The sequence below is a fragment of the Procambarus clarkii genome, chromosome 41, assembly GCF_040958095.1.
Source record: "Procambarus clarkii isolate CNS0578487 chromosome 41, FALCON_Pclarkii_2.0, whole genome shotgun sequence".
In the NCBI taxonomy this organism is placed as follows: Eukaryota; Metazoa; Arthropoda; class Malacostraca; order Decapoda; family Cambaridae; genus Procambarus; species Procambarus clarkii.
Window position 1 is genome coordinate 8,816,412 of NC_091190.1, and position 27,131 is coordinate 8,843,542.

Below are 27,131 nucleotides of genomic sequence, written 5' to 3' on the forward strand. Positions count from 1 at the left end.
TAGCGTCCCGGCGGCCTGGTCATCGACCTGCTTGATACCTGCTTGATGGGGTTCTGGGGGTTCTGGGAGTTCTGGGGGTTCTGGGAGTTCTGGGAGTTCTTCTACCCCCCTCCCCCCCCCCAAGCCCAGCCCAAGGCCAGGCTAGACTTGTGAGAGTTTGGTCCACCAGGCTGTTGCTTGGAGCGGCCCACAGGCCCCCATACCCATCACAGCCCGGTTGGGCCGGCACTCCTTGGAGGAAACAGTCTAGTTTTCTCTTGAAGATGTCCACGGTTGTTCCGGCAATATTTCTTATAGTCGCTGGTAGAACGTTGAACAACCACGGACCTCTGATGTTTATACAGTGTTCTCTGATTGTGCCTATGGCACCTCTGCTCTTCACTGGTTCTATTCTGCATTTTCTTCCATATCGTTCACTCCAGTACGTTGTTATTTTACTGTGTAGATTAGGGACCTGGCCCTCCAGTATTTTCCATGTGTATATTATTTGGTATCTCTCTCGTCTCCTTTCTAGAGAGTACATTTGGAGAGCTTTGAGACGATCCCAATAATTTAGGTGTTTTATCTCGTCTATGCGTGCCGTATATGTTCTCTGTATTCCCTCTATTTCGGCAATCTCTCTTGCTCTGAAGGGGGGAAGTTAGTACTGAGCAGTACTCAAGATGGGACAACACAAGTGACTTGAAGAGTACACCCATTATGATGGGATCCCTGGATTTGAAAGTTCTCGTACTCCATCCTATCATTTTTCTGGCCGACGCAATATCTGCTTGGTTATGCTCCCTAAACGTTAGAACGTCCGACATCATTATTCCAAATCCTTGACATGCTGTTTTTCTGCTATGGGCAGATTCAATTGTGTTTTGTACCCTGTATTATGTTTCAGATCCTCATTTTTGCCGTATCTGAGTACCTGAAATTTATCACTGTTAAACATCATGCTATTTTCTGCTGCCCAATCGAAAACTTTGTTGATATCTGCTTGTAGTTTTTCAACGTCTTCAGCAGAGGTAATTTTCATACTGATTTTTGTGTCATCTGCAAAGGATGACAAGAAGCTGTGACTTGTATTTTTGTCTATATCTGATATGAGAATAAGGAACAGTAGCGGTGCAAGGACTGTACCTTGAGGTACAGAGCTTTTAACTGCGCTTGGACTTTATTTTATTTGATTTACTGTTACTCTTTGTGTTCTATTCGACAGGAAATCGAGTATCCAGCATCCTACTTTACCAGTTATTCCCAGTGACCTCATTTTGTGTGCTATCACCCCATGGTCACATTTGTCGAACGCCTTTGCAAAGTCTGTGTATACAACATCTGCATTTTGCTTTTCTTCTAGAGCTTCTGTGATTTTGTCATATTGGTTGAGTAACTGACAGGCAGGATCTGCCCGCTCTAAATCCATGTTGTCCTAAATTGTGTAGCTCATTATTTTCCATAAAACTAGAAATTTGATTCCTAATCACTCTTTCAAACACATAATAAGTGTGACGTTAGTGCAACTGGTCTATAATTTTTTGCCAAGGCTTTACTACCCCCCTTGTGCAGAGGAGCTATATCTGCAGATTTAAGTGCAGCTGGTATCTCCCCTGCATCCAGGCTCTTTCTCCATATTATGCTGAGTGCTCGCGCTATTGGTACTTTACATTTCTTTATGAATATTGAATTCCATGAGTCAGGCCCAGGAGCTGAGTGCATGGGCATATTATCAATTTCTCTTTCAAAGTCTTCGAGTTCGTGTTAATATCCGTTATATTATCTGCAGCTTGAATGTCATTCATAAAGAAGCTGTCTGGGTCATCAACTTTCATGTTTATTGGTGTGCTGAACATAGCCTCATACTGGCTTCTTAGAATTTCACTAATCTCTTTGTTGTTTTTTGTGTACATACCTTCATTTGTAATTAACGGTCCAATACTGGTCGAGGTTTTTTATTTTGATTTTGCGTAAAAAATATTTTGTATTTTTCTTTATCTCTTGTATAGCTTTCTGTTCCCATTCCATTTCCTCAGACTCATATGATCGCTTCAACGTTTGTTCTATTTCTTCGATCTCCCTGTTTAGGTTTATTTTCCTTTCTTGTGATAGTCGTGTCTGCCGAAGCATTTCCGTTATTTTTTTCCTTCTCCTGTACAGTCGTCTGCGTTCTCTTTCTAGAGTGGTCATCTTTCTGACCCTCCTCACAGGCACGTGCTTGAAGCAGACCTTGTAAGCTTCAGCAGTCAGTTGAAGCTATTCCCTGTGTGGGAATTTTATCGCTTAAGACCGTCTCCCATTGAATGGTTGCAAGGTTTACATTTATTTTTTCCCAGTCGATCCTCTTATTGTTGAAATTTAATTGATTGAATACTCCTCCTCGCTTGTTGGGTCTCTTAGACCTACTACCGTTATTTATGCTAGTTCGCACTTCAATGAGCTTATAGTCCGAGTATGTAGTATTTGAGATTGTAATGTCTCTGATTAGTTCATCATTGTTTGTGAATAACAAGTCTAGTGTGTTTTCGTTCCTAGTTGGTTCTGTAATCTGTTGACTGAGCGAGAATTTGTCACAGAATCTCAAAAGTTCTCTGACCTGTGGTTGGTTATTTCCCGGGTCATTCCCTGCTATGATATTTGTGTTTGCCATTCTCCATCTTAGACTTGGTAAATTGAAATCTCCAAGAAAGATAATATCTGCAGCTGGGTTTGCTAGGTTATCAAGCATGTTCTCTATTTTGTGCATCTGCTCTGTGAATTCCTCAACCGTTGTATCTGGCGGTTTATATATTAGAATAATAATTAGGTTTAGTTTTTCTACCTTAATTCCAAGTACCTCTACCACCTCATTGGTAGACCAGGCCTCCTGGTTACTGGACAGGTCAACCAGGCTGTTGGACGCAGCTGCTCGCAGCCTGACGTATGAGTCACAGCCTGGTTGATAGGGTATCCTTTGGAGGTGTTTATCCAGTTCTCTCTTGAACACTGTGAGGGGTCGGCCAGTTATGTCCCTTATGTGTAGTGGAAGCGTGTTGAACAGTCTCAGGCCTCTGATGTTGATAGAGTTCTCTCTCCGAGTACCTGTTGCACCTCTGCTTTTCAACGAGGGTATCCTGCACATCCTGCCATGCCTTCTGGTCTCATGTGATGTTATTTCTGTGTGCAGGTTTGGGACCAGCCCCTCTACTATTTTCCACGTGTAAATTATTATGTATCTCTCCTGCCTGCACTCAAGGGAATACAGGTTTAGGCTCTTTAGTCAGTCTCAGTAGTTTGGATGTTTTACTGAGTGGATTCTAGCAGTAAAGGATCTCTGCACGCTCTCCAGGTCAGCTATTTCTCCAGCTCTGAAGGGGGCTGTCATTGTGCAGCAGTATTCCACTCTAGAGAGCACCATCCATCCCGTTCCCCCACCATCCATCCATCCAATCCCACCACCACCATCCATCCAGTCCCACCACCATCCATCTAGTCCCCCCACCATCCATCCAGTCCCCCTTCATCCATCCATCCATCCATCCATCCCATTCCCCCACCACCCATCCATCCATCCAGTTCCCCCACCATCCATCCATCTAGTTCCCCACCATCCATCCATCCAGTCCCACCACCATCCATCTAGTCCCCCCACCATGCATCCAATCCCCCTTCACCATCCATCCATCCACCCCCCTATCCATCCATCCTGTTCCCTCACCATCCATCTTAGGACCCATGGTGTGGTATATAATAAGAACTTTTATTTTGAAAAAGCAAAAAACCAGCATTGAATGTAATGAAATGCCCTTTTCTGGGGGAGTCCTGGAGGTTCCCCAGAGCTATCAAGGCTGATATGTATATCCTTAGACTTTGGCATCGGTCAGTGTGAATGGAGTTTTAGGCCTACCGGGGACCATGAATCAAAATCTAGCCCCTTCAGAGAGGCACGAGGAGCAATGCCCTATAGAAATGCACATGTGATTTGTAGCAGTCTATATCTGCCATCGACCGGGACAGGCACCCAGAAAAGTAAGTAAGCGCCCCAAAACAAACCCCTATTCTGGTTAAAATGACAAAAATAGACAAACGAGTGGACATAACTCCCCAAATGAAAACAAACAAACGAGCATGACGTCACATGAGCTGCACAGCATGTCTGTGCAGCTCCCCACTCTCTGGGAAGCGGAAGGGGGAACCAAGCATCAACAACCCCAGGGCAGAAAAACAGCTGTTCCAACCCTGCCAGAAAAGAAGAGACGGCCACAAATGAACAAACGGCCACCAGAACCCAAAGCAGCAGAAACGGTAGATAAATAAACCTGAATCAAAGGGACCACTTCAAACCGAGGATAAGAGGAGAGAAAAGAGCCCCCTGTCAGGATGGCTCCAGGATGGCTCAGGCTGCACATGAGCAGGCCGGAAGTAAACAACGCCCGAGACTGTTACGAACCCAAGTTCATCATCAGAGCACGGAGCAGTGACGTCAATGCCATCTGTGAGTCAGCTCCCGAAACCCCCACGAAACGGACGACGCCATCTAGTGGTGGCAGGAATATGCCAGCTAGACATGCTAGATTCTTGTCCTGGTAGCTCGTGAGGTAGCTAGTGCTGACCTCTGATGAGGTGGTGCTCAGAACATCAGGCCCATCTATTGAGCTAGAAGCTGTACGTTTGTTTATAAACCAGTAAGTGATGTTTCCTCGTGGTTCCCATGTAGTGTCCCAGTACTGATGACATGTCTGCTTTCACAGAGTCAATATAGAGCTGCTGTGATGCAGGAAGAGTCAGTCTACCCAAGGCAGCCAAGGTCTCTTCACCCATCTGCTTTGCAAAAGCAGTGAGCCACCGCTGGACGAGAACTGTAGAATGTTCAACTGTCTGCCTGAGGAGTGGCAGTGACGGGATTCACCGTACCCGGGGCTGGCTAGTGGAAGAGACGGCCGACTGTGGTGCCGAACGAGAAGAGTAACCAGCGAGTTACACGAGGCTCCTGCCTAGGGCTCGCAACCCTAGTATTCGCTCGTGAAGTGGCTTAACAGCATGAGGCCGATTGGTACCTGCCAGCTATAGTCTGGACTGTGGTTGTGGGCCTTCACGACGAGGCACCCAGTGGAATTGTGATTTGGCTGGCCTGTGGCCAGGGTAGACTCATCGTTGTTTCCTGGTACCTGCAGAGGGTAGTGCCGCGGAATAGGAAACCAGGCAAGACTGCACGGAGTGTGCTTCGCCAAGTGTTCAGCGTCTTCAGAGTGAGACGATGATGTACATTGTGTAGTGATATTTCCCGTTTATGACTTTTATATATCTATGGTGGTGGGAAGACTAATTATACATGGTATAAAGTGACAAACTTGTCTATTTAATGTGCCTCCCCTTTTCATTTTACTTGCATTACTGAGCACATCCCCTGAAAGCCTCTACTAACTTGGGGCCGGATACCCAAACTCTAATACCATCAGAAAAGAACCCGGTTGCATCCCATAAGGGCTGTAACAGAGACAGCTCGCAAAACCGTGCAGAAGGAACCTCAAAACTGAAAGCAATCCGTAGCGGCTCTGCCAGCGCTGCACAAGACAAGGTGACAGCATGTCGCAAGCCGACGGTCCGGACCTTCATGCGAGAAGAACAAGACCACATCAATAAAGTATAAATATGAAGAGACAAAAAGAAAAGGAAGGACTGCCAGAAAAACCCCATACCGCTGCCAAGACAAAGCTTGCAAGGACACCATCAACTAACCACCTAATCACCAAACGGATGATGAGAGACTAGTCAAAATTTCCAGACAAATTTCCCTACAAAGAGGCGGAGCTGTGGGAAAACCCCTGGGTGCGGACACCAAGCAAGCAGCGCCTGAATCCAAGACCGTCAAGAAACCAGAAGGAACGTCCACCAGGGAACCAGTAACCCAAACCTGGCGAGCTGGAAAAGAACCAACCCGGGCGAGCAGACACGCCCCATCCTGGAGGAACCCCCACTGGAACCCCTGAAGGATCAACAAGTCCGATAACGGATGACAATGAGAAGTAGCTGCTTGCAGAAACTGCCAAACTGCAAACTCTGCAAACAGCAAGGACAAAATGGCAACGAAAACCTAAGAACCAGGGCCCAGGCCGAGGCCAATGAGGAAGCGAGAACCACGTGCTGAAACGCGAGACGCAAAGCGGAAAACAGTGACACCGCATCCCACAGGAACGGCACAACCAGCTCCAGCGGGGCAGGAGGAGGCACGTGTCGCCGAGTAATGTCGAGGTGAACTAACCAGGACAGTGTACTGCACTAAAACAAAAATGTACTGTCTGGAAAAGGAACACGAAGAAAAGCCCGTAGCCAGAGCCGTAATCCTAGCTCCTGTCACAATGAAAAGGAACTGTAGGGGCAGGAGTGGATGATTGGAAATCTACATCCATTAGCAGACATTGCAACCCAGAAGCTGGTAGTGACATACAAGAAGATGAAAGAACTCAGTACTATAACTGAACACTGGGGGCTGTTCAAAGTCCGAGAAATGAACATTTACATAGTCCAACCTAGCACAAACAGTAGTATAGCCAATATTCACATACTAAGATACACAACAATGTGTAGTATAGAGATAGAAAAGACCTTAAATATACTGTAGTCCAAGCACCAGCAGCTAGGGGACAAGGGAGTATAATCAATATGAGGAACGAATAAGACCTAGGCAGCAATCGGGAACTTAGTGTACATGGATCTACTATATATACAGAGAGAGTGAGTTCAATGTATATATAAGGGTGCAACCAGGCACTGCACGACGGTCAATGAACGAGTGTCCAGAGAGCACTGAAGGAGTCGATGAAGGAGCACCCAGAGGCAAGAAAAGATCAAGGCACTGAAAGACTAAACAAAAGTTACTGAAATACAGGGCCATGCCTCACAGTGTAACAAATAACAATATACTGTACACAGACATAATAAGGTCACGTTAAGATGCACGCAAACTGGCCAAACAACATGCTACAAACAATACCTAACACTCATCCAAAAACTGAGAACCAGCACCTGGCTGACAGTGTCGCCAGACAATATAATCTCACCTGTAGAGCACAGGCACTATCATGTCACGAAACAGATTAGCAATGTAATATTCTGGGAGCATCACTAGTGGATTATGTCCAGAGTTGTGTGTGTAGGAGAAGATTAGGTGTAGTGTAGAGGTGAAGGGGCGCCCCTTCAAGCCACCCCACAGCCGTATGCAGAAAAAAGAACTAGATGTCTTCTCCATATATATAAAATCCAGAACACCACCAGTATCTAGGGGGCTATGACTGGGGAGATAGGAGGAGCGAGAGCAGTGAATTACCTGCGATAAAGGACGCGGAACACAAACACATGTTTACACCATCCATAAACAAAATCATCACCCACGGCGCATGCGCAGGACGCATGAGGTCCGAGCTGCACTACCAGTCTTTCAGGGAGGGTGCCTACAAGGTGTAAATAACGATTACTAGTAATGTCGAGACAGAGTACAGAGAGTAGATGTAATTATAAAATAATTAGATATAGTATTGAAAAAGATAAGTAGTAAGAAAGAGGACCAATAAGTCCAATAAAGAACTGGAGGTAAGCCTCACCGGAAGTCGACAGACGTTTCAATAATATTGGAACTATCGAAGATCTTCTTGAACCTTCGAGACCCTTAACCCTTTAACTGCGCCGCCTCTAAATATGACACCCCCCCCAGTGCGCAGGAAATAAATTCTCTTGAAAAAATTCTTTTGTTTTTTTAAAGTGCCAAAAACCCTTCCCTCAGTATGGGTATGTAAAAAAAAAAAATTGAACTTGTACGTACTTTGGCTGCTATGGGGTCCATAAGTTGGTGCGTGATGTCATCATTCCCCATTCGCCCGTGACGTATGCTCCCAGGGTGGGGCACGCGAGTTGCCGCGAATATATTTTTGTTCATTTTTGCGCACAGTTCCAAATACATTTTATTTGTTTTGACGTGCTAATCCTATGTATAATGAACACGTACACTATATTATGGCAGTAAAACATCCGTACTGTCCGAGGACACTGTTGCATGCATGACACTTTTGTACACATATGTTGCACACATTTACCATGTATCATGCTAATTTATGTATATATATACAATCTATTTACAAACTATACACTGTCACACACTATATACATTCACCATCAACACATTCAGAACACAGAGAGTGTGAGCTGTCACACCCAGCCAGCCCTCCCTCACTCCTCCAACATTGTATTCACCAACATTGCTCCTCCAAATCATACATTCATTCATTCCATTCATTCACACCAATGTTTCATGTTCATTTATGTATACAGTGGCACCTCGACATACGATTGCCCCTACTTACGATAATTTCGAGTTACGATGTAAATTTCATCAAAAGTGCGACTCGACATCCAATGGTGTCGTCGACTTCCGATATTTGTTGGTACACATTCAGGTCGACTGAGCACGTGGTTCCCTGTCACGCGACCGGCCTGCCTCAATTTACTACAGCTACCCACTTAGTGATAATCGTGCCTATAAGAAATTCCACTTTTGTGGTGATTTTTGCACTTTGAACATTAAAGTAATTATTATATATCATGCCATGAGTCCCAGGAAAGTCAGTGGTAAGGCTCAACATATGAAAACCCATGTAAGGATGACCATAGAGCAGAAACAAGAGTACAGAATGTCTCTTCCTCAACAATTAAGAAAATGTGTGCAGCATGGGAAGAATTGCAAACCTTTGCTGAAATGACTCACCCAAATCAAGCTGCAGTAGGTCATTGCCTTAACCTATTCAATGAGACTATGATGCATCATTACAGACAAATGTTAAAACAAAGGGAAAAAAAGTATCTTGACAAATTTGTAGAGACAAGCACTGAACCACAACCAGGTCCTAGTGGTATTCAGGCAAAATGTAGGAGAGAGTACCCCAGAGAAAACATCACTGTCGGATGTGATAATGGAAGGGAACTCCCCTTCCAAACAGTAACAACTCTCCTCCTCCCCCCCCCCCCTCTCATCACCATCTTCCATAAGCCATCAAGAGCCCTCCATAAAGGTAAGAGTCACTTTGGTACTGTATTGTAGTTAGAAAAAAACATTGTATTCAGTATAAAATGTATTTGTATGTTAATATTTTGGAGGGTGGGGAACGGATTAATTCAATTCCCTTTATTTCTTATGGGAAAAATCGCTTCGACTTATGATATTTCGACTTACGATCCGTCTCTGGGAACAGATTAGCATCGTTAGTCAAGGCCCCATTGTATTTACAACATATGTACACACTATACACTATATACTGTCACACACTATACACTATATACTGTCACACACTATATACAGTCACAATAAACACATTCAGAACACCACAAGTGTGAGCAGCCACACCCAGCCAGCCCTCCCTCACTTCTCCAACATTGTATTCGCCAACATTGCTCCTCCCATCATACAGTTATTCACACCAATGTTTTATGTTCACTTATGTATAGTTGCAACATATGTACACACTATACACTGTCACACACTATATACATTTACCATCAACACATTCAGAACATCGTGAGTGTGAGCAGCCACACCCAGACAGGTCCAAAATTACTATTGTGTCCAAATAGTACAGTGGCCACCATACACTGCATGAGAAATCACACAGCAGACGACGCTAAGATTACAACGTCACCTCCCTCACCAAAATAGCTCCACTCAATATACTCCTGTTGCTGTTATTACACTATATACACACACACACACACTCTATATACCCATGTATATGTGTGTTCCCCATAGCGAACCATGAAGCTAATATGGTAAGCAAAACAAGAGTGGCTGCCACACAGTGAGGCTACCTCAATTCTCTTCCTCCCTCCCTCACCAAAATTCCTCCTTCCACAATACTACGCACAACGCTAATTATAACCACAATCCTGGTCACTGATTTCTGTAAATGAATAATTGACCACAAGTTTATTTTGAAAAGGAACCTAAGAAGTCGTTTGAAGATTCCTATATGGACGAAATAATGCTGTGGTGCTGTGGCTAGCACTGTGAACATCGTGAACAGCACTGAATCACTGATATTTGAACATTGTACCCAGTCATTATCACACTCAGGCTCTACTATAATACTATCAAGGCTAAATAATACAGGTTATATATATATTTTGACATTATTAGGCGATGCTGTAGTCGCACACTGAACAGCAGAGCTGTGTGCTCATGCTGCGAGCGCCAGCCTTGGTTGCTCACTCACTACTGAGGCAATGTGGACCATGATTTTTTTTAAAGATGGCATCTGTTTACAAGAGCCCTGAGGAAGCTGATGTGAACCCCATGTAGCCGAGGGAGTTTTGAATGGAACGTGAAAAATAAAAACACCTGGAGGCACGTTGCGCACCCGAAGCCTGGACCTGCAAGCGCGTTGTGCAGTTAAAGGGTTGAGAGACTTCAACAGAGATGCTGTGTATTGTCTGAAGACAGAGTTTGTTATAGGTCTAATAGCAGATTTTTGCCGAGTGATGATGGGGCTTGAGGTAATTTGCAGTAGTTGAACCCTATGCACAGATACCGTATGTAAAATAGGGATAGATTAGTGCGTAGCATAAAGAGAGGAGAGCAGAGTGGACAACATAATATCTGATTTTAGAAAGTATACCGACCATTTTTGAGACTCTTTTTGGCTGTGTTTTGCATGTGAGTGTTGAAGTTAAGTCTCTTGTCTATGTATAGGCCAAGGAACTTTCCCTTATTATTATTGCTAATGTTAACATTATTTATCTGAAGTTGAATTTGATTTGATGATTTATTACCAAATATCAACTACCATTCAAGCTGTCATTGCAATCAATCTTAGCTACCTATGTGCTTTAATATACTGTACCTACAATTTTCTCTCATCTTCTTTTTTTCATTTCATGTAACTGTTATCATTTTTTGTCTATAAATTTTGCAAGTATTTACCTCCTTAAAATTTTCTTAGATTAAGGACCTGCCCGAAACGCTGCGTGTGCTAGTGCCTTTACAAGACTGTAATTACCATATTTGTATCCTCACATTCCTTATGTACATTCTTGTATATGCATAAATTAAAAAAAAATAAAATACAATCATACACACTAATGATTTGAGTGATAAACCAATGTCACTGGAAGTACCTTTAGGTTAGCTCTTCTATATCACCCTAGGATGGTATAGACACTAATTAATCACTCAAAGGTGTAATGATCATAAGTAAATTATTATATATACACAACTCAACTCGAGCTGGTAACAATTCAACAATACAATTTGGGTAAACAATACTCAAATTTGTAACAAATTAGATGGCAAATTCCTTGACATTCTCATTGACCACAAACTGAATTTCCAGGGACATATTCTAAATATATCAAAAAAAGTTTCAAAAACTGTTGGCATTCTTTCTAAGATCAGATATTATGTACCCCACCCTGCCCTGGTAACACACTATTACTCCCTCGTCTATCCATATCTCAACTATGGTATTTGTGCTTGGGGTTCTACTACCCAAAATCATTTACGTCCTCTAATTACTCAACACAAAGCTGCTATTAGGACAATATCCAACTCTGGCCCCAGACTTCACTCGGTACCCCTACTCAAATCTCTGAACATGCTAGACATTAAGTCACTGCACATTCTCTCGTGTGTATTATACATATATAAAACGCTAAACTGTAATGCCAATCCTGACCTCAAAAGCTTCATAGAAGGTTGTAACAGAACCCATGAGCACCACACCAGAAATAAATACAGTTTTGATATTCCTAGAGTACGACTTAATCAAACTAGAAATTCTCTACAAATCAAGGGACCCAGATTGTGGAATGACCTTCCCAACCATATTAAAGACTGTACCTCTCTCAACCAGTTTAAGATAAAAACGAAGCTATACCTAATAAATTCCCTGTAACCTACCTTACCCCTCTAATGTCATCCAATGTCTTTTTTTTTTTTTTTTTTAAGAGCGCTGTTTGTCGACAGAATTGTATTTGTGCTGCTTTTTCAGCTATGTTTTCATTCCATGTTTTCATTTTACTCTTTATGCTCAATTAGTATTAAGCTTTAGTCATTTAAGTTTTTTATGCCCGAAACGCTTTGCGTAATAGTGGCTTTAGGCATTGTATGTACTAGCCCTAACTATAAATCCATCACTCTTTGTAAAATATCTTTTACGTATGTACCTTACCTAAATAAACATTTTGATTTTGATTTTGATAAAATGTAGTAGGTCTTTTCTATGTTTAGTGTGAGTTTGTTGGTTGACATCCAAGAGTGGACTTTTTTTTTTAATTCATTATTGACAATATTACTGCATTTTGTGTGTTTGGGTTGGGATCAGAATAGATGAAGGTAGAATCGTCAACAAATAGTATAGGTTTAATTATATTAAGGAGACTAATTATGGCATCATTGGTACTCTTTTTGGGGAACGGAAGCCAATCTGGCAGGAACCTGATATGTCGAGTTTTACAAGGTAGGAATAGACCTGTTTGTAAATAATTTGTTCAAATATTTTTGAAGGTATAGGTAGATTTCATATTGGTCTGTAATTATTTATATCAGCTGTCTTGCCTCCTATATGAACTGGTGTTACTCCATGCTTTTTTAAGGGTATCAGGAAAAGTATGACACTAGAGATTTTTTGAATAGCAGAGCAGAAGTGCAAGAGTAGGGGCAGCACTCTTATATACCATAGATGGTATTTCACTAATGTTCCCAGCTTTGGTTTTAAGTGATTGAATTATGAATATAATGTCTGTAGGGCTGACTGGTGAAAGGAGAAGAGTTAGGATAGCTGCCGATGAGATTTGTAGAACATGTGTCTGGGTCTTTGGGATTTTTATGGGAAGGTTAGCACCAATTGATGAAAAGAAACTATTGAATTCAATTGCAATTTCTAAGTCTGTTGCAAGTGTGTAACCATCTTTGCAGAGTTTTATCTGCTTGCTATGTGATTATTGTTTAGATCCTAGGATGTTAGAGATGGCTTTCCATGTCCTTTTCATATTTCCTTCTTTAAATATACTGTATTCTCATTAGAGGAAACATTGGTTCATATTCTATTGGTATGCATTCATGAGTATCTTTTAACTTCTTTTGTAACTAGGCCAATCCCATGTTTTTTCATATTCATGTTTCTTGTTAATTGTTTAAGTATGCCACTTGTGAGCCATGGGTTGTTTAATCTTTTGGCAGTTACTTGTTCCATGAAGAGAGAACAGTGGGTGCTATTGAGGCTTAGAGTTTTTGAGAGAAAACTGTCTGCTAATGAATTTATATGCTATGTATTATTGAGTTCAGATTATTAATTATTATTAAAGATTATTAATAAGTATATTATAGCAAAATTTGAGTTCAACATAATAACTACAATATAAATTGACAGATTTTATTACACTGGTAAAGTTGCATGTCCTAAGTACTAATATTGGGGAAGTGGGTAGCACAAGATACAGCGTGAGTTTGAAGCACAAGGTAGGAAACTATGAGGATGAAATTAGGTGCGTTTTGGTTTTACTTTTGAATAAAGCATAGGTTGGACAATTGTTTATTTCATTAGGGAATGAGTTCCATAGACTGGGTCCTTTTATTTGCATGGAGTGTTTGCACAGATTTTATTCCTATCTTAATTATGGTATCTGTGCATGGGGTTCAACCACTGCAAACCACCTCAAGTCCATCATCACCCAGCAAAAATCTGCTATCAGAATAATAACAAATTCTGCTTTCAGAAACCACTCGGCCCCCTTGTTTAACTCCCTTAACAAGCTAAACATAATCTCACTCCACAAATTTTCTTGTGTCAATTACATTTACAAAACCCTGTTCTTAAACGCAAATCCTGCTCTGAAACTCTCCCTGGACAGATGTAATAGGACCCATTATCACCACACCAGAAATAAATATCTCTTTGATATCCCCAGAGTCATACTTAATCTGTGTAAACACTATGCAAATAAAGGGACCCAGTCTATGGAACTCACTCCCTAATGAATTGAAAAACTGTCCAACTTTTGCGTCATTCAAAAACAAAACTAAAAAGTACCTAATCTCATCTGCATAGTTTTTTTACCTTGTTGCTTTAAAATTGCACTGTATCTATTGCTACCCAATCTCCCAATCTTTATGTACCCAATCCAAACATCTTTACCATTGTGATCATTGCTGTCTTCTTATATGTGCTATCAATCTGCTGTATGGTGTCTGTTAATCTTGTTTAAATTACCAATCAAGTTGTCAATGTAATCAACCAGAGCTGTAATATACCAATGTGCTTTAATATACTTACTAATCTCTCTCATCTCATTTTTTTTCTTGCAATGTATCTGTAATCATTTTATTAATTCTGCTAAAATTTACCTACTTAAAATTATCTGTTAGATTAAGGACCTGCCTGAAACGCTGCGCGTACTAGTGGCTTTACAAGATTGTAAATACTGTGCTATGTATTCTCAGAAACCCAATGTACCTTCTTGTATATAAATAAATAAATAAATAAATAAATAAATAAATAAATAAATAAATAAATAAATAAATTTAGCTTGATTCTGGGGATACCAAAGAGATATTTCTGGTGTAGTGCTCATGGGTTCTATTACTTCTATCAATAAAGAGTTTCAGATCAGGATTAGCATTTAAGAACAAGGTTTTATACATGTAAATAGCACATGAGAATGTATGGAGTGAGTGTACGTTTAGCCTGTTAAGGGACTTAATAACAGAGGGGTTGTGTGTTGTCTGAAGACAGAGTTTGTTATTGTTCTGATAGCAGATTTTTGCAGAGTGATGATGGGCTTCAGGTAATTTGCATGGTTTTATTATATTCATTTATTTATTTACTTATTTATATATTCTGTACAAGTTCTTACATTCTTGTACGATTTAACCCCATGCACAGATACCTATGCGCTGGTAACTCTCCACTTCCAAAGACACCACATACTCACTTGAATAGTTACTTGTCACTCACTTGAACTGTTAGTTGACATGATCCTTGCTGTTCAGTTCTAGAGTTGAGCTCGTTAGGCGGACCGTCCTCCAATAGAGCTGTGGCTTCCGTCTTAAAGTCCTCCTCCTATTCTTTATAATGCAAAAGTTTGTGTGATTTATCCTGTCGATGCCTTCTTGTTCTTTATGCTTGATGATCGTCCTATGTTATCGTTTTTTGATAATTCGATATGTTGTGTTTTGAGGGGACGACAATCGAGGCTACCTCGATATGTAGGTCATAACGGGGACTGGTCAAGCCGTCGACTGCAGTTTCGGATAACATCTTCGTTCACTGAGAATTTTATACATTCTTACCCTTTCGTTCGTATACGCGCTGCTTTATGTTCGCTGCTGTTCTCGTCTGAATAAATAAAAATAAAATAAAATAAAATAAAATGTTTATTCAGGAAAGGTACATACATACAAGAGATTTTACATAAATTGATAGATTTGTAGATAGGGCTAGTACATACAATGCCTAAAGCCACTATTACGCAAAGCGTTTCGGGCAGGAAAAACTTTAATGACTAATACTTAATACTAAATGAGTATAAAGAATAAAATGTGTTGAGAACTTATAAAAATAAAGATAAAAAGGGGGAAACATGGCTGAAAAAGCAGCACAAATACAAATAGGTCGACAAACAGCGTTGTTTAAGAAAACAGACATGGGTTGACAATAGAGGGGTAAGGTAGGTTACAGGCAATTTATTAGGTAGTGCTTCGTTTTTATCTTAAACTGGTTGAGAGAGGTACAGTCTTTAACATGGTTGGGAAGATCATTCCACATTCTGGGTCCCTTGATTTGTAGAGCATTTCTAGTTTGATTAAGTCGTACTCTTGGAATATCAAAACTGAATTTATTTTTGGTGTGGTGCTCATGGGCTTTGTTACAACCTTCAATAAAGCTTTTGAGGTCAGGATTGGCATTACAGTTCAGCGTTTTATATATGTATAATACACATGAGAGAATGTGCAGTGACTTAATATCTAACATATTCAGAGATTTGAGTAGGGGTACCGAGTGATGTCTGGGGCCAGAGCTGGATATTGTCCTAATGGCAGCTTTGTGTTGAGTAATTAGAGGACGTAAATGATTTTGGGTAGTAGAACCCCAAGCACAAATACCATAGTTGAGATATGGATAGATGAGGGAGTAATAGAGCGTCACCAGGGCATGGCGGGGTACATAAAATCTGATCTTAGAAAGAATGCCAACAGTTTTTGAAACTTTTTTTTATATATTTAGAATGTGTCCCTGGAAATTCAGCTTGTGGTCAATGAGAATGCCAAGGAATTTGCCATCTAATTTGTTACAAATTTGGGTATTGTTAATTCTGAGATTTATTTGATTAGAGGATTTATTGCCAAACAGAATATAGAAAGTGGCACTTGATTTAGAAATACTATAGAAATATATGGCACTTGATTTATTTATTTATTTATTTTTATTTATTTATATACAACAAGGTACATTGGGTTTGTGAGAATACATAGCCTAGTATTTACAATCGTTTAAAGCCACTAGTACGCGCAGCGTTTCGAGCAGATCCTTAATCCAACATAATTTTATGTAGGTTTTTTTTTTTTTTTTTTTTTTTGCTTGTTTATGTTTTACTTGGGCGGAGTATGAGTATTTATTGCTCGTATGGTCGCTTTAGTAAGATTTTGCCATATGTGTTTAACAACTTCTTCTGCTCTGTTGAATCTAAGTTGAAATCTTAATGGGTTTGTAACTGTGCACTGTGTTAGATTTTTTTTTTTTTTTCTTTTTTTTTCTTTTTAGCAGGGATAATCCTGCGCGGGCCCTAAGCCTCTGGCTGGCCCACTAAGTGATGCTCGTTTCTGGTTTACCTGGGCGGAGGATGAGTATGTATGACCCGTATGGTCGCTTCAGTAAGATTTTGCCATATGTGTTTAACAACTTCCTCTGCTCTGTCGAATCGAAGGTGAAATCTTAACGGGTTTGTAACTGTGCACTGTGTTAGATAATGTTCCAGTGGTCTGTCGGGCATTTCTCCACAGTGTTGACATTTCCTCTCACCTTCCGGAACCCGTAAGCCTATTTCCCATGCACATGGGTATCCAAGCCTGATGTGATGTAAGTGCACTTCTGTTGCTCTACTGCTCCCTTTCATCAAACTAAGTGGTTCGTAGTTGGTTGAATTCTTGTACCAACCCGCAGATCCTGATGTTGCAACTGCTGTGTTGTGGTCACTGTACATATTTTGCATTGCTCTGTTTCTAATTACTTTCTTAATCTGTGATAGACTCTGTGGTATGTAAATGTCTACATTTCTTCTCTTAGTTGCAAGTTTTGCAGCTTCCTCTGCAATGTCATTTCCTACTATTCCCACATGACTTGGCACCCAGTTGATGAGTACCCGTCGGCCTTGTCGTTTGAGTGTTTGCATTAATGATATGACATTTGTGATCAGATGTATGTTATCACATATGTGTTCTTGTTGCAAGGTTTCAATGGCGGTTCTCGAATCTGTATGTATGATAACATGTTGTCGGTGTTGAGCAAGAGCATGTTCCAAAGCCTTTTGAATGGCTAGCATATCTGTTTGTAAAGTCGAACACCCATTTGAGAGCCTCCAACTATTTACAGAGTTTCCTGCTTTAACTGCAGCTCCGGTTTCTTGTCCCTGCTGGTCTACTGATCCATCTGTGAAGTAAGTGAAGCTGTCGGATGCCATGTTTGCTTCTATATGCATCTGTGCAATGTTACGTAGCAGATGAGGATTTGTCTGGTTCTTTTTTCCTTCAATAACCATAATCTTAAAGTCTGCTGGCGGAGATTCCCAAGGGGCTTGCATAACAAAGTCTGCATGTATTTCGTCGACACACTTCTCAGTGACTGTGTTTGTTATATCGAATGTATTTAGTTTTAGTTTAGTTCATTTATTATGCACCCCATACCCAGCTTGTGGGCGGTAGTGGAAAGGGTTACAGAGGCACATAATGGGCTCAGGGACTGAACCCCACAATTCATTAGCTAAGAAAGTTACAATCTTGATGAGCTAGTTACAAAATTCAATATAAGTCGTCACATCAACAATGGGTTCGAGATCGACCTCAAGTACAGGTTCTAAATTAAGCAACTGACATATGTGGAGAGCTAGTGTCAAAATTTATGTTTGTCCTGCACACCGGCCTCCATCCAGTGGGCAGCGGTGGATAGGTTACAATCACTTAGTTACTACCTACAGTTAGCAAACTGGGGATATTTGGCTAAAATTTCTGGTAGCAGATCATTTTGAATGAAATATTGACACATCGCTGGAACATTGGTTATAGAATTGTCTCTAAATTCACGTATCTTTTCGCACTCCATCACATAGTGACGGAGGGTGTGATGTATTGATGGTGTTTATCGCACAATGGGTCCACCTGTTGCTATTGGAGGCTCTTTTGTCCAGAGTTAGTGCTCCAGTGATTATATCTTTAAGTGAACTGAATCTAGGTCTAGTCAATATCTTGGTCAGCATGCACGCAGCAATCCCCTTTACCCTTATTTCAATCGACGTTAGCTTGGTTTCTAGTCTTAGGTTCAGTATTTTAGTCCATCTGGGAGCTCCTGTTATGATTCGCAATGCATCGTTTTGAATAACCTCAACGTTTGCCCACTGACCAGGAGAAAGAGTGAGTAAGGCAGGCGCTGCATAATCAACTAGGTAACGAACGGCATGTATGTAAAACATTCTTAACACTTTGTGTCCCGCTCCTAGACGGGGCCCTGTGATTGATCTCATTATATTTAGTCGTGATTTTGCTTTCTCCTTTAGATATTGAATTTGCTTGTTGAATGTCATTTTAAAATCTATCCACACTCCGAGATATTGATATTGTGTAACCCACTGAAGGTTAATGTCTTGAATGCGTAGGTGCCTGTCTGGAGTGTTGCCGCCTAGTCTCATTGCCTTAGACTTCTGTGCAGATATTTTTAGCCCTAAAACGCTGCATTCTGATGTTACTTTATCTAATGCACCTTGTGCTTTATTTAGAAGTGAAGGACCTGTAATGACTAATGCTATATCATCAGCATAGCTTAGCAATTTAACCCCTTTTGTAAATGTCATGGTAACAAGGTTTTCCATAAGGATGTTAAAAAGACTAGGACTGAGGACTCCTCCTCGTGGAGTCCCATTCTCATGCAAGTGGTAGTCCGACACTTGTCCTTGCAACTTTACTCTGGCATACCTGTGACTTAGGTAATCTTGAATCCATGCTAGCATTTTTCCCTTTACACCTTTTTTAACTAAGGTGTGTAAAATTGCTTGCGGGCTTGCAAGTTCGAATGCTTTTTCTAGATCAAGGAAGATCACTATAGCTGGACCTGAGTTAACTGTTCCTAGTAATGTTGCTATGCAGTTGGCAGTACCTACTCCTCTAGTGAAGCCAAATATGTGTTTATGAAGGTCTCCAGTCTTCCACAGTAGCCTATTTAAGACCATCCGTTCTGCAGTTTTACTAATGCATGATGTTAATGAAATGGGTCTGTAATTGCCAGGTTCTTTCGGCTTAGGAATCGGTATGATGTCTGCTTTCTTCCAAGAGGTTGGTAGTTTGCCTTGCTGCCAAGATGCATTGATGACGTCCAATATTCCTTGTTCTCCAGCAGGACCTGCATGTGCGATCATTGAGTATGTATTGTTATCAGCACCTGGTGCAGTGTCCTTACCACCTTTTCTGGCTCTGATTAGTTCTTGTTTACGTAGGTAAATTCTAGCAGAATTAATAAAATGATAACAGATCATATGATCATATAATTAATCATAATTAATCATATAATTCTCTAATTACAGCAGATTTAGTATTTATGTAAGAATCTACCTCGGTGTCATAGTAAAATTTTACTTATAAATACAATCTTACCCTGTTATTTTTTTAAATTTTAAATTTATTTGTAATTTGATAGTGGCTTTACGAGATTGCAAATATACTATGTATGTATTCTTGTATAATTAGCGCTTCCATTAATAGTGCTTAGCGCACTGTTTGTATTTTCTGATCATGGAGGGAAAAAAGACACCAACAGCATGGGGGGCCTAATTATTTATTAGTAGAATTCAATTTCTTTCTTAATTATGCACCCCATACCCATCCTGTGGGCGGTAGTGTAAAGGATTACAGAGGCACATAATCGGTTCAGGAACTGAACTCTCTAGTTCGTTTAGCTAAGCAAATAACAATGTTTGACGCTAGTTACAAAATTATCAATGTTGTATACACATGTACACACCCTCATACATACATGTACATATATATATATATTCAATGAAACATATATATATATATATATATATATATATATATATATATATATATATATATATATATATATATATATATATATATATATATATACGTATACACATATACATACACATACATATCTAATCACCCACACAAATACACACATCAATAATCTTTGTGTCACAAGTGACACAAAGAGGTGTCACAAGTGACATTACAAGAGGCTCACAACAGTCACTATACGAGGCACTTTACATCTATAGTGAGTCACACAGTTACTAGTCTTGCTGCACACCCACCCAACTGGGCGGCAGCTTTACAGTCATGTGCATTCATTACCTACAGTAAGCAAATTTTGGATACTTCGCTAAAATTTCGAGCAGCACATCATTATGAATGAAGTGCTTACACATTTCTTGGACACTATTGATGGTGTTATCTCTAAATTCCGCAATTTTTTCACATTCCATTATATAATGACGCAAAGTATGCGAATAGTTCTGCTGACAGAGTTTACATTTAATCAAATCTACATCAGCAGATGTTACAAACTCCCAGAGGTACTTGTAGCCGAGCCTAAGCCTAGCAGTGGTAACATCTAGATGTCTGCTAACATTATTGGATGACCCATAGACGTGCGGTTCTTCATGCATAATAAAATGATGATAGATGGAGTAACTAGTGTGACTTTCACTTTGCCTCAAGTCTCCGAAATTTAGTTGATGTTCCTGGGATATTGCTGCCCTCAGGCTGCTCAAAGGCAGTCCAAGTTGGTAATCAATTCCCTCTTTACGAGCAAAAGTCTTAGCTAGCTCATCAGTTCTATCATGCATTCGGAGACCAATATGGGAAGGAATCCACAGGAGACAAACTCTGACTACATCATTGATTATTGCACTATATCTGTGTCTAGCTTCAGAGATAAGCACGTCACAGTTATGCCTTGGGGAACTGAGGGCAGTCAAGGATGACAAGGAGTCACTTAAAATTAGCGTGTCAACTTTGGATTCATATACGCGCTCTAGTGCAAGGATTATGGCAACCAATTCTGTTTGAAGAGTGAAGGCCCAGTTACTTAGACGCGCTCCACACTCATGGGAGATGGAACCATCTCTCCCTGTCACAACAACTGCACTTCCAGCTGCACCATAGGACTGATGCAAGGATCCATCAGTGTAAATAATCTGGGAAAGGGAGCACTCTCTGACTAAAGCATCAATTTGGCTTAAGGCATTGTACTTTGCTTCTTGTCGAAGCAAGGCTTGTTCTTTAATCGGCTTCTTGGGTGGGAAAGGGGGGACAGTAATTTGGAAAGGAGTGATCTCCCATGGGGCAGGAAAGTGTTGTTGTTGTCTCTCTTGGTAGGGGTGATGAAAGTTATACATTCTGAGCACATTGGCAGTTACGGTAATCCATTTGGAGGGATGCTGACCTTCTGTTTGGCAATAAATCCTCTAATCAAATAAATCTCAAAATAAACAATACCCAAATTTGTAACAAATTAGATGGCAAATTCCTTGGCATTCTCATTGACCACAAGCTGAATTTCCAGGGACACATTCTAAATATATCAAAAAAAGTTTCAAAAACTGTGGGCATTCTTTCTAAGATCAGATATTATGTACCACGCCCTGCCCTGGTGATTCTCTATTACTCCCTTATCTATCCATATCTCAACTATGGTATTTGTGCTTGGGACTCTACTACCCAAAATCACTTACGTCCTCTAATTACTCAACACAAAGCTGCTATTAGGACAATATCCAACTCTGGACCCAGGCATCACTCGGTACCCCTACTCAAATCTCTGAATATGTTAGACATTAAGTCACTGCACATTCTCTCATGTGTATTATACATATATAAAACGCTAAACTATAATGCCAATCCTGATCTCAAAAGCTTCATAGAAGGATGTAACAGAACCCATGAGCACCACACCAGAAATAAATACAGTTTTGATATTCCTAGAGTACGACTTAATCAAACTAGAAATGCTCTACAAATCAAGGGGCCCAGAATGTGGAATGACCTTCCCAACCATGTTAAAGACTGTACCTCTCTCAACCAGTTTAAGTTAAAAACGAAGCTATACCTAATAAATTCCCTGTAACCTACCTTACCCTTCTATTGTCAACCAATGTCTGTTTCTTTAAAGAGCGCTGTTTGTCGACATAATTGTATTTGTGCTGCTTTTTCATCTATGTTTTCATTTCTTGTTTTCATTCTACTCATTATGCTCAATTAGTATTAAGCTTGTCATTTAAGTTTATCATGCCCGAAACGCTTTGCGTAATAGTGGCTTTAGGCATTGTATGTACTAGCTCTACCTATAAGTCAACCATTCTTTGTAAAAATTTATTGTATGTATGTACCTTACCTAAATAAACATTTTATTTTTATTTTATTTTATCAAGGAAGAAGGCTTGGAGGGCTTCAGTGCAGGGGTTAGGGTGCGTTAGCCTAAGCATCTTGATACCAATCAAAGCATTAATTTCAGTGATACGATCACTTACACATGAAATATTCAGTTCCTTCCTCATGTTTAGTAATTTAGTTGTACGGGGGCATCCGAGGATAATCCTCATGGCTTCGTTTTGCATCTTTTCCAGCCCTCCAAGCATTCTCTCAGGCACTTTAGCAAGCATGGGTGCAGCATAATCAATTAGAGACCTAATATATGAGAGATACATCATTTTGCCAATTCTCACATTTGCACCATAGCTTGGATGGTAGCCTGCCACAGCCTTGAGAGCACGGAGCCTCTCTCTACATTGGCGACCCAGTCTGACTACAACATTGCGGTACAGTGGAACTTCAAGACCAAGGTATTTGTATCTGGTTACATAGTCGAGCAGAGAGCCATCATGCAACTGCATTTTGCGAACGGCCCCACCCCGTCTGGGTGGGTGTCGGTTCAGGATCTTTGTTTTCTCTATTGAGATGACCAAGCCTAGTTCCTGACATGTGTGCAATACAGAGTTCAGAACATTTTGGGTGTTGGTATACCCATTGATGTGGATCAGTATATCATCCGCATAGCTAATGATGTGTTCGCTTGGGCTCCTAGTTACTGAGTTTAAAAGTGCATTGATTAACACATTGAACAGAGTAGGACTGAGGACACCTCCCTGTGGAGTGCCAAGTTCAAAATCTCTCGTTACACTCCTATGCCCTTGGAACAGTACAGATGACTTCTTGTTGGATAGATAGCCTCATATCCACCGTAAAAGCCATCCTCCAACATTCATTTTAGCAAGTTCGCTCAGAATGACGTGTGGGTTAGCAATGTCAAAGGCTGACTTAAGATCTAGGAAAGTGGTGTATGATCTATCAGTAGGCAGGGTGAGGAATGTGGTAATACAGTGATGAACACTCTTTCCATGCGTAAAGCCATATATCTGGGGAGACAACATGTTACTAATTCTGTAAAGGAGGCGGTTGAAAACCATCCTCTCAAGACACTTACAGAGACAACTAGTGAGGGAGATTGGGCGAAAAGCACTCTGCTGGTTTGGTTTAGGAATGGGAATAATAAGACTGTTGGTCCATGACTTAGGAAGCTCCCCAGTTACATAGCTCATATTATACAATTCAAGCAAGGGATTCCCCGGAACTAGCAGGAGCATACGCAGTATGCCGTAAGTAACTCCATCCTCCCCGAGTGATGTAGCTTTGCCTTTATGTAGAGCAGAGTCTAGTTCGTATTCAGTAAAAAGAATGTCACAGTCATCCTCTTGATGAAGCATGAAGTCAAGGAGCCTTGCTCTATCAGCATATTTATTATTTAATTCGTTCTGTGTGGGTAGAGGAAGACTGTCAAAGCTGGACGTGGTGGCCCAAGCATCAACAAGCTCATTTGCTCTGTGCAGAGGATTAGGGTGCGCAATCTCTGCAACATTTTTCCCTTTGATCTTGTTGATATCCTTCCATGCCCGACTTAGTGGCGTGTGAGAATTGAGACCACTGACAAAAGTTTCCCAGTCTGTCTGCCTCAGCTCCACCATACGTTCCCTGGCCTCTGCCAGAGCCGTTTGAAAGAGCTTAAGCATTTCAGCAGTGCGGGTCCTTCTATAAGCTAGTCCAATTCTTCTGGCAGTGCGTTTTAGTGCATGCAATTTAGAATCATTATAATAAGCATAAGTACTATGACCAGTGTAATTTGGGTTACGTGGCCTGGACGATGGATCAAGTGATTCTATAAACTGCTCGATAGCACCCATGAGCTCATTGTTAAAATCTTCAACTGATGAAGGCTCAGCTGAACTGTACCATTCTGACACATGAGCAACAAAATTGTCTCGTTGATCGATGGGCACAGCCAGCCTCTTCCGCTTGAACATTCCGCCGGGGAGGATAGAGCTTCCATTGTTTACAGTGGCTAATATGGCCAGATGATCAGACGCCATATCTGGTACTATTGACGAGGCACAGACGGTGTGTGGGAGACGTTGAAACCGAGACATAGATCAAGAATACCTCCGTAGATATGCGCCGGTTCAAGGTCACCCACAATCTGTGCATCATCGTGGCTACCTAATAATGACAACAGTTGGTTGCCGTTACGATTACTGAACTGCGTATTGCCAATATTTCTATGCCTAGCGTTATAATCACCTATAATGATGCTAGGCTCAGTCTGAATACAGATAGGAAGGTCAGTATAATTAAACTTATCACTAGGAGCATACAGGTTAAAAGACATTGAGGGCAGAGTTCCCCACGTAGATCCTCACACCGTGATACTGAAGCCCTTCGGTTGACTTGGCTGGGAGTGGCTGGTGAGGAAGGGACTTCTTAACATACAATTATGTTAATTAACATACAATTACACAGAATTACTCATTATTGCTATCTAAGATAATTAGACGAGCCAAAACTAAATACTACGAAGATAAATTTACCCAAATAAAGAGCAACATTAAACAAACTTGGAGAACAATTTCACAAATATTGGGATCAAAGAAGTCTTTAAATAACAAACCGACTCTCCTGTCTAATAACGATGGTCAGCTTTCAGCCTCTGATTCTGCTATTGAGTTCAATAGGTTCTTCTCTTCCATTGGTTCATCCCTTGCTAATGATATTCCATCTTCCAGTACTGATATTAAGGACTATCTTACAGGTAACTATCCACAGTCTCTGTACCTAAAGCCTATTAATTCCACTGACGTTAATGAGATAATCCTTTCCCTTAAAACCAAGTCTGGTGCCCTTGAGGAGATACCAACTTTAATCTACAAAAAAGCCTCCAGATCTTTAGCCCCTGCTATTGCTTTGCTCTTCAACAAGTCACTTGAACTCCAAACCTTTCCAGACATTCTAAAAAAAAGCGAGAGTAACGCCTGTCCACAAATGTGGTGATCTCACAGATGTTAACAACTACAGACCTATATCAATCCTGCCAAACTTGTCAAAAATTTTTGAAAAACTAATCTATAAGCAGCTTTACTCATATCTAGCTAAACTCAATATACTTAGCCCTTGCCAATATGGCTTCAGGCCCAAAAAAAGCACTAACGATGCACTTATTAGTATGCTTAACTCGATTCATACAGCTCTTGATAAAAATGAGTTCCCTGTTGGGTTATTTGTGGACCTGCGTAAAGCTTTCGATACTGTCAACCACCAAAACCTTCTTCTTAAATTACATCATTATGGTGTCAGAGGACACTCCCTACAATACCTCAAATCCTACCTTACTGACAGGCTCCAATGTGTTTCTGTGAATAATACAATTTCTCCCACCCTACCCATCCACCCTACCTACCCACAAAGCTGCTATTAGGACAATATCCAATTCTGGCCCCAGACATTACTCGGTACCCCTACTCAAATCCCTGAATATGTTAGACATTAAGTCACTGCACATTCTCTCATGTGTATTATACATATATAAAACGCTAAACTGTAATGCCAATCCTGATCTCAAAAGCTTCATAGAAGGTTGTAACAGAACCCATGAGCACCACACCAGAAATAAATACAGTTTTGATATTCCTAGAGTACGACTTAATCAAACCAGAAATGCTCTACAAATCAAGGGGCCCAGAATGTGGAATGACCTTCCCAACCATGTTAAAGACAGTACCTCTCTCAACCAGTTTAAGTTAAAAACGAAGCTATACCTAATAAATTCCCTGTAACCTACCTTACCCCTCTATTGTCAACCCATGTATGTTTTTTGTTTTTTTTTTGTTTTTCAAATCAACGCTGTTTTAATGTAATTTTCTGTAATAATTTGTAATTGTATTTGTGCTGTTTTTTCAACAATGTTCCCCCCTCTTTTACCTCTATTTTTATTTGTACTCAACGCATTTTTTTCTTTTTACCCATTAGTTTTAAGCTTTAGTCAGTAGTGTTTTTTCCTGCCCGAAACGCTTTGCGTAATAGTGGCTTTAGGCATTGTATGTACTAGCTCTATCTATAAAGCCAACAAACTTTGTAAAATCTCTTTATGTATGTACCTTTGCCTAAATAAAAATTATTATTATTATTATTATCAACATTGGTGTTCCCCAGGGCAGCATACTTGGCCCTCTCCTCTTTGTCATCTACATTAATGACCTTCCAAATGCCTCCCAACACCTCAAACCAATTCTATTTGCTGACGACACAACCTTCATTTACTCCAGTCCTGATCCCCTTGCTCTAAATGCCACAGTAAATACTGAGCTAAATAAAGTCCATCTGTGGCTAACTGCCAACAAACTCACCCTTAACATTGACAAAACTTTCTATATTCTGTTTGGCAATAAATCCTCTAATCAAATAAATCTCAAAATAAACAATACCCAAATTTGTAACAAATTAGATGGCAAATTCCTTGGCATTCTCATTGACCACAAGCTGAATTTCCAGGGAAACATTCTAAACATATCAAAAAAAGTTTCAAAAA

General features: G+C 40.5%; 1 protein-coding gene across 4 annotated transcripts in view; it reads right to left on the reverse strand.

Moving 5' to 3' along the window:
* The window catches only part of LOC123761013 (uncharacterized), an 89,797-nt gene extending 74,537 nt beyond the window's left edge, over window positions 1–15,260 (reverse strand). For 2 of the 4 annotated variants that reach the window (XR_011231096.1, XR_011231097.1), the window contains exon 1: window positions 14,952–15,259. Coding sequence is in view for 1 of the 4 variants with exons in the window: in XM_069339324.1 (XP_069195425.1) it covers window positions 14,952–14,970 (19 nt within the window). In the remaining 3 variants the exon portion in view is untranslated. Of the gene's footprint in view, window positions 1–14,928 lie in introns of all 4 variants that reach the window. The other 2 variants (XM_069339326.1, XM_069339324.1) reach the window with 2 other exon arrangements.
* Window positions 15,261–27,131: the final 11,871 nt, after the last annotated feature.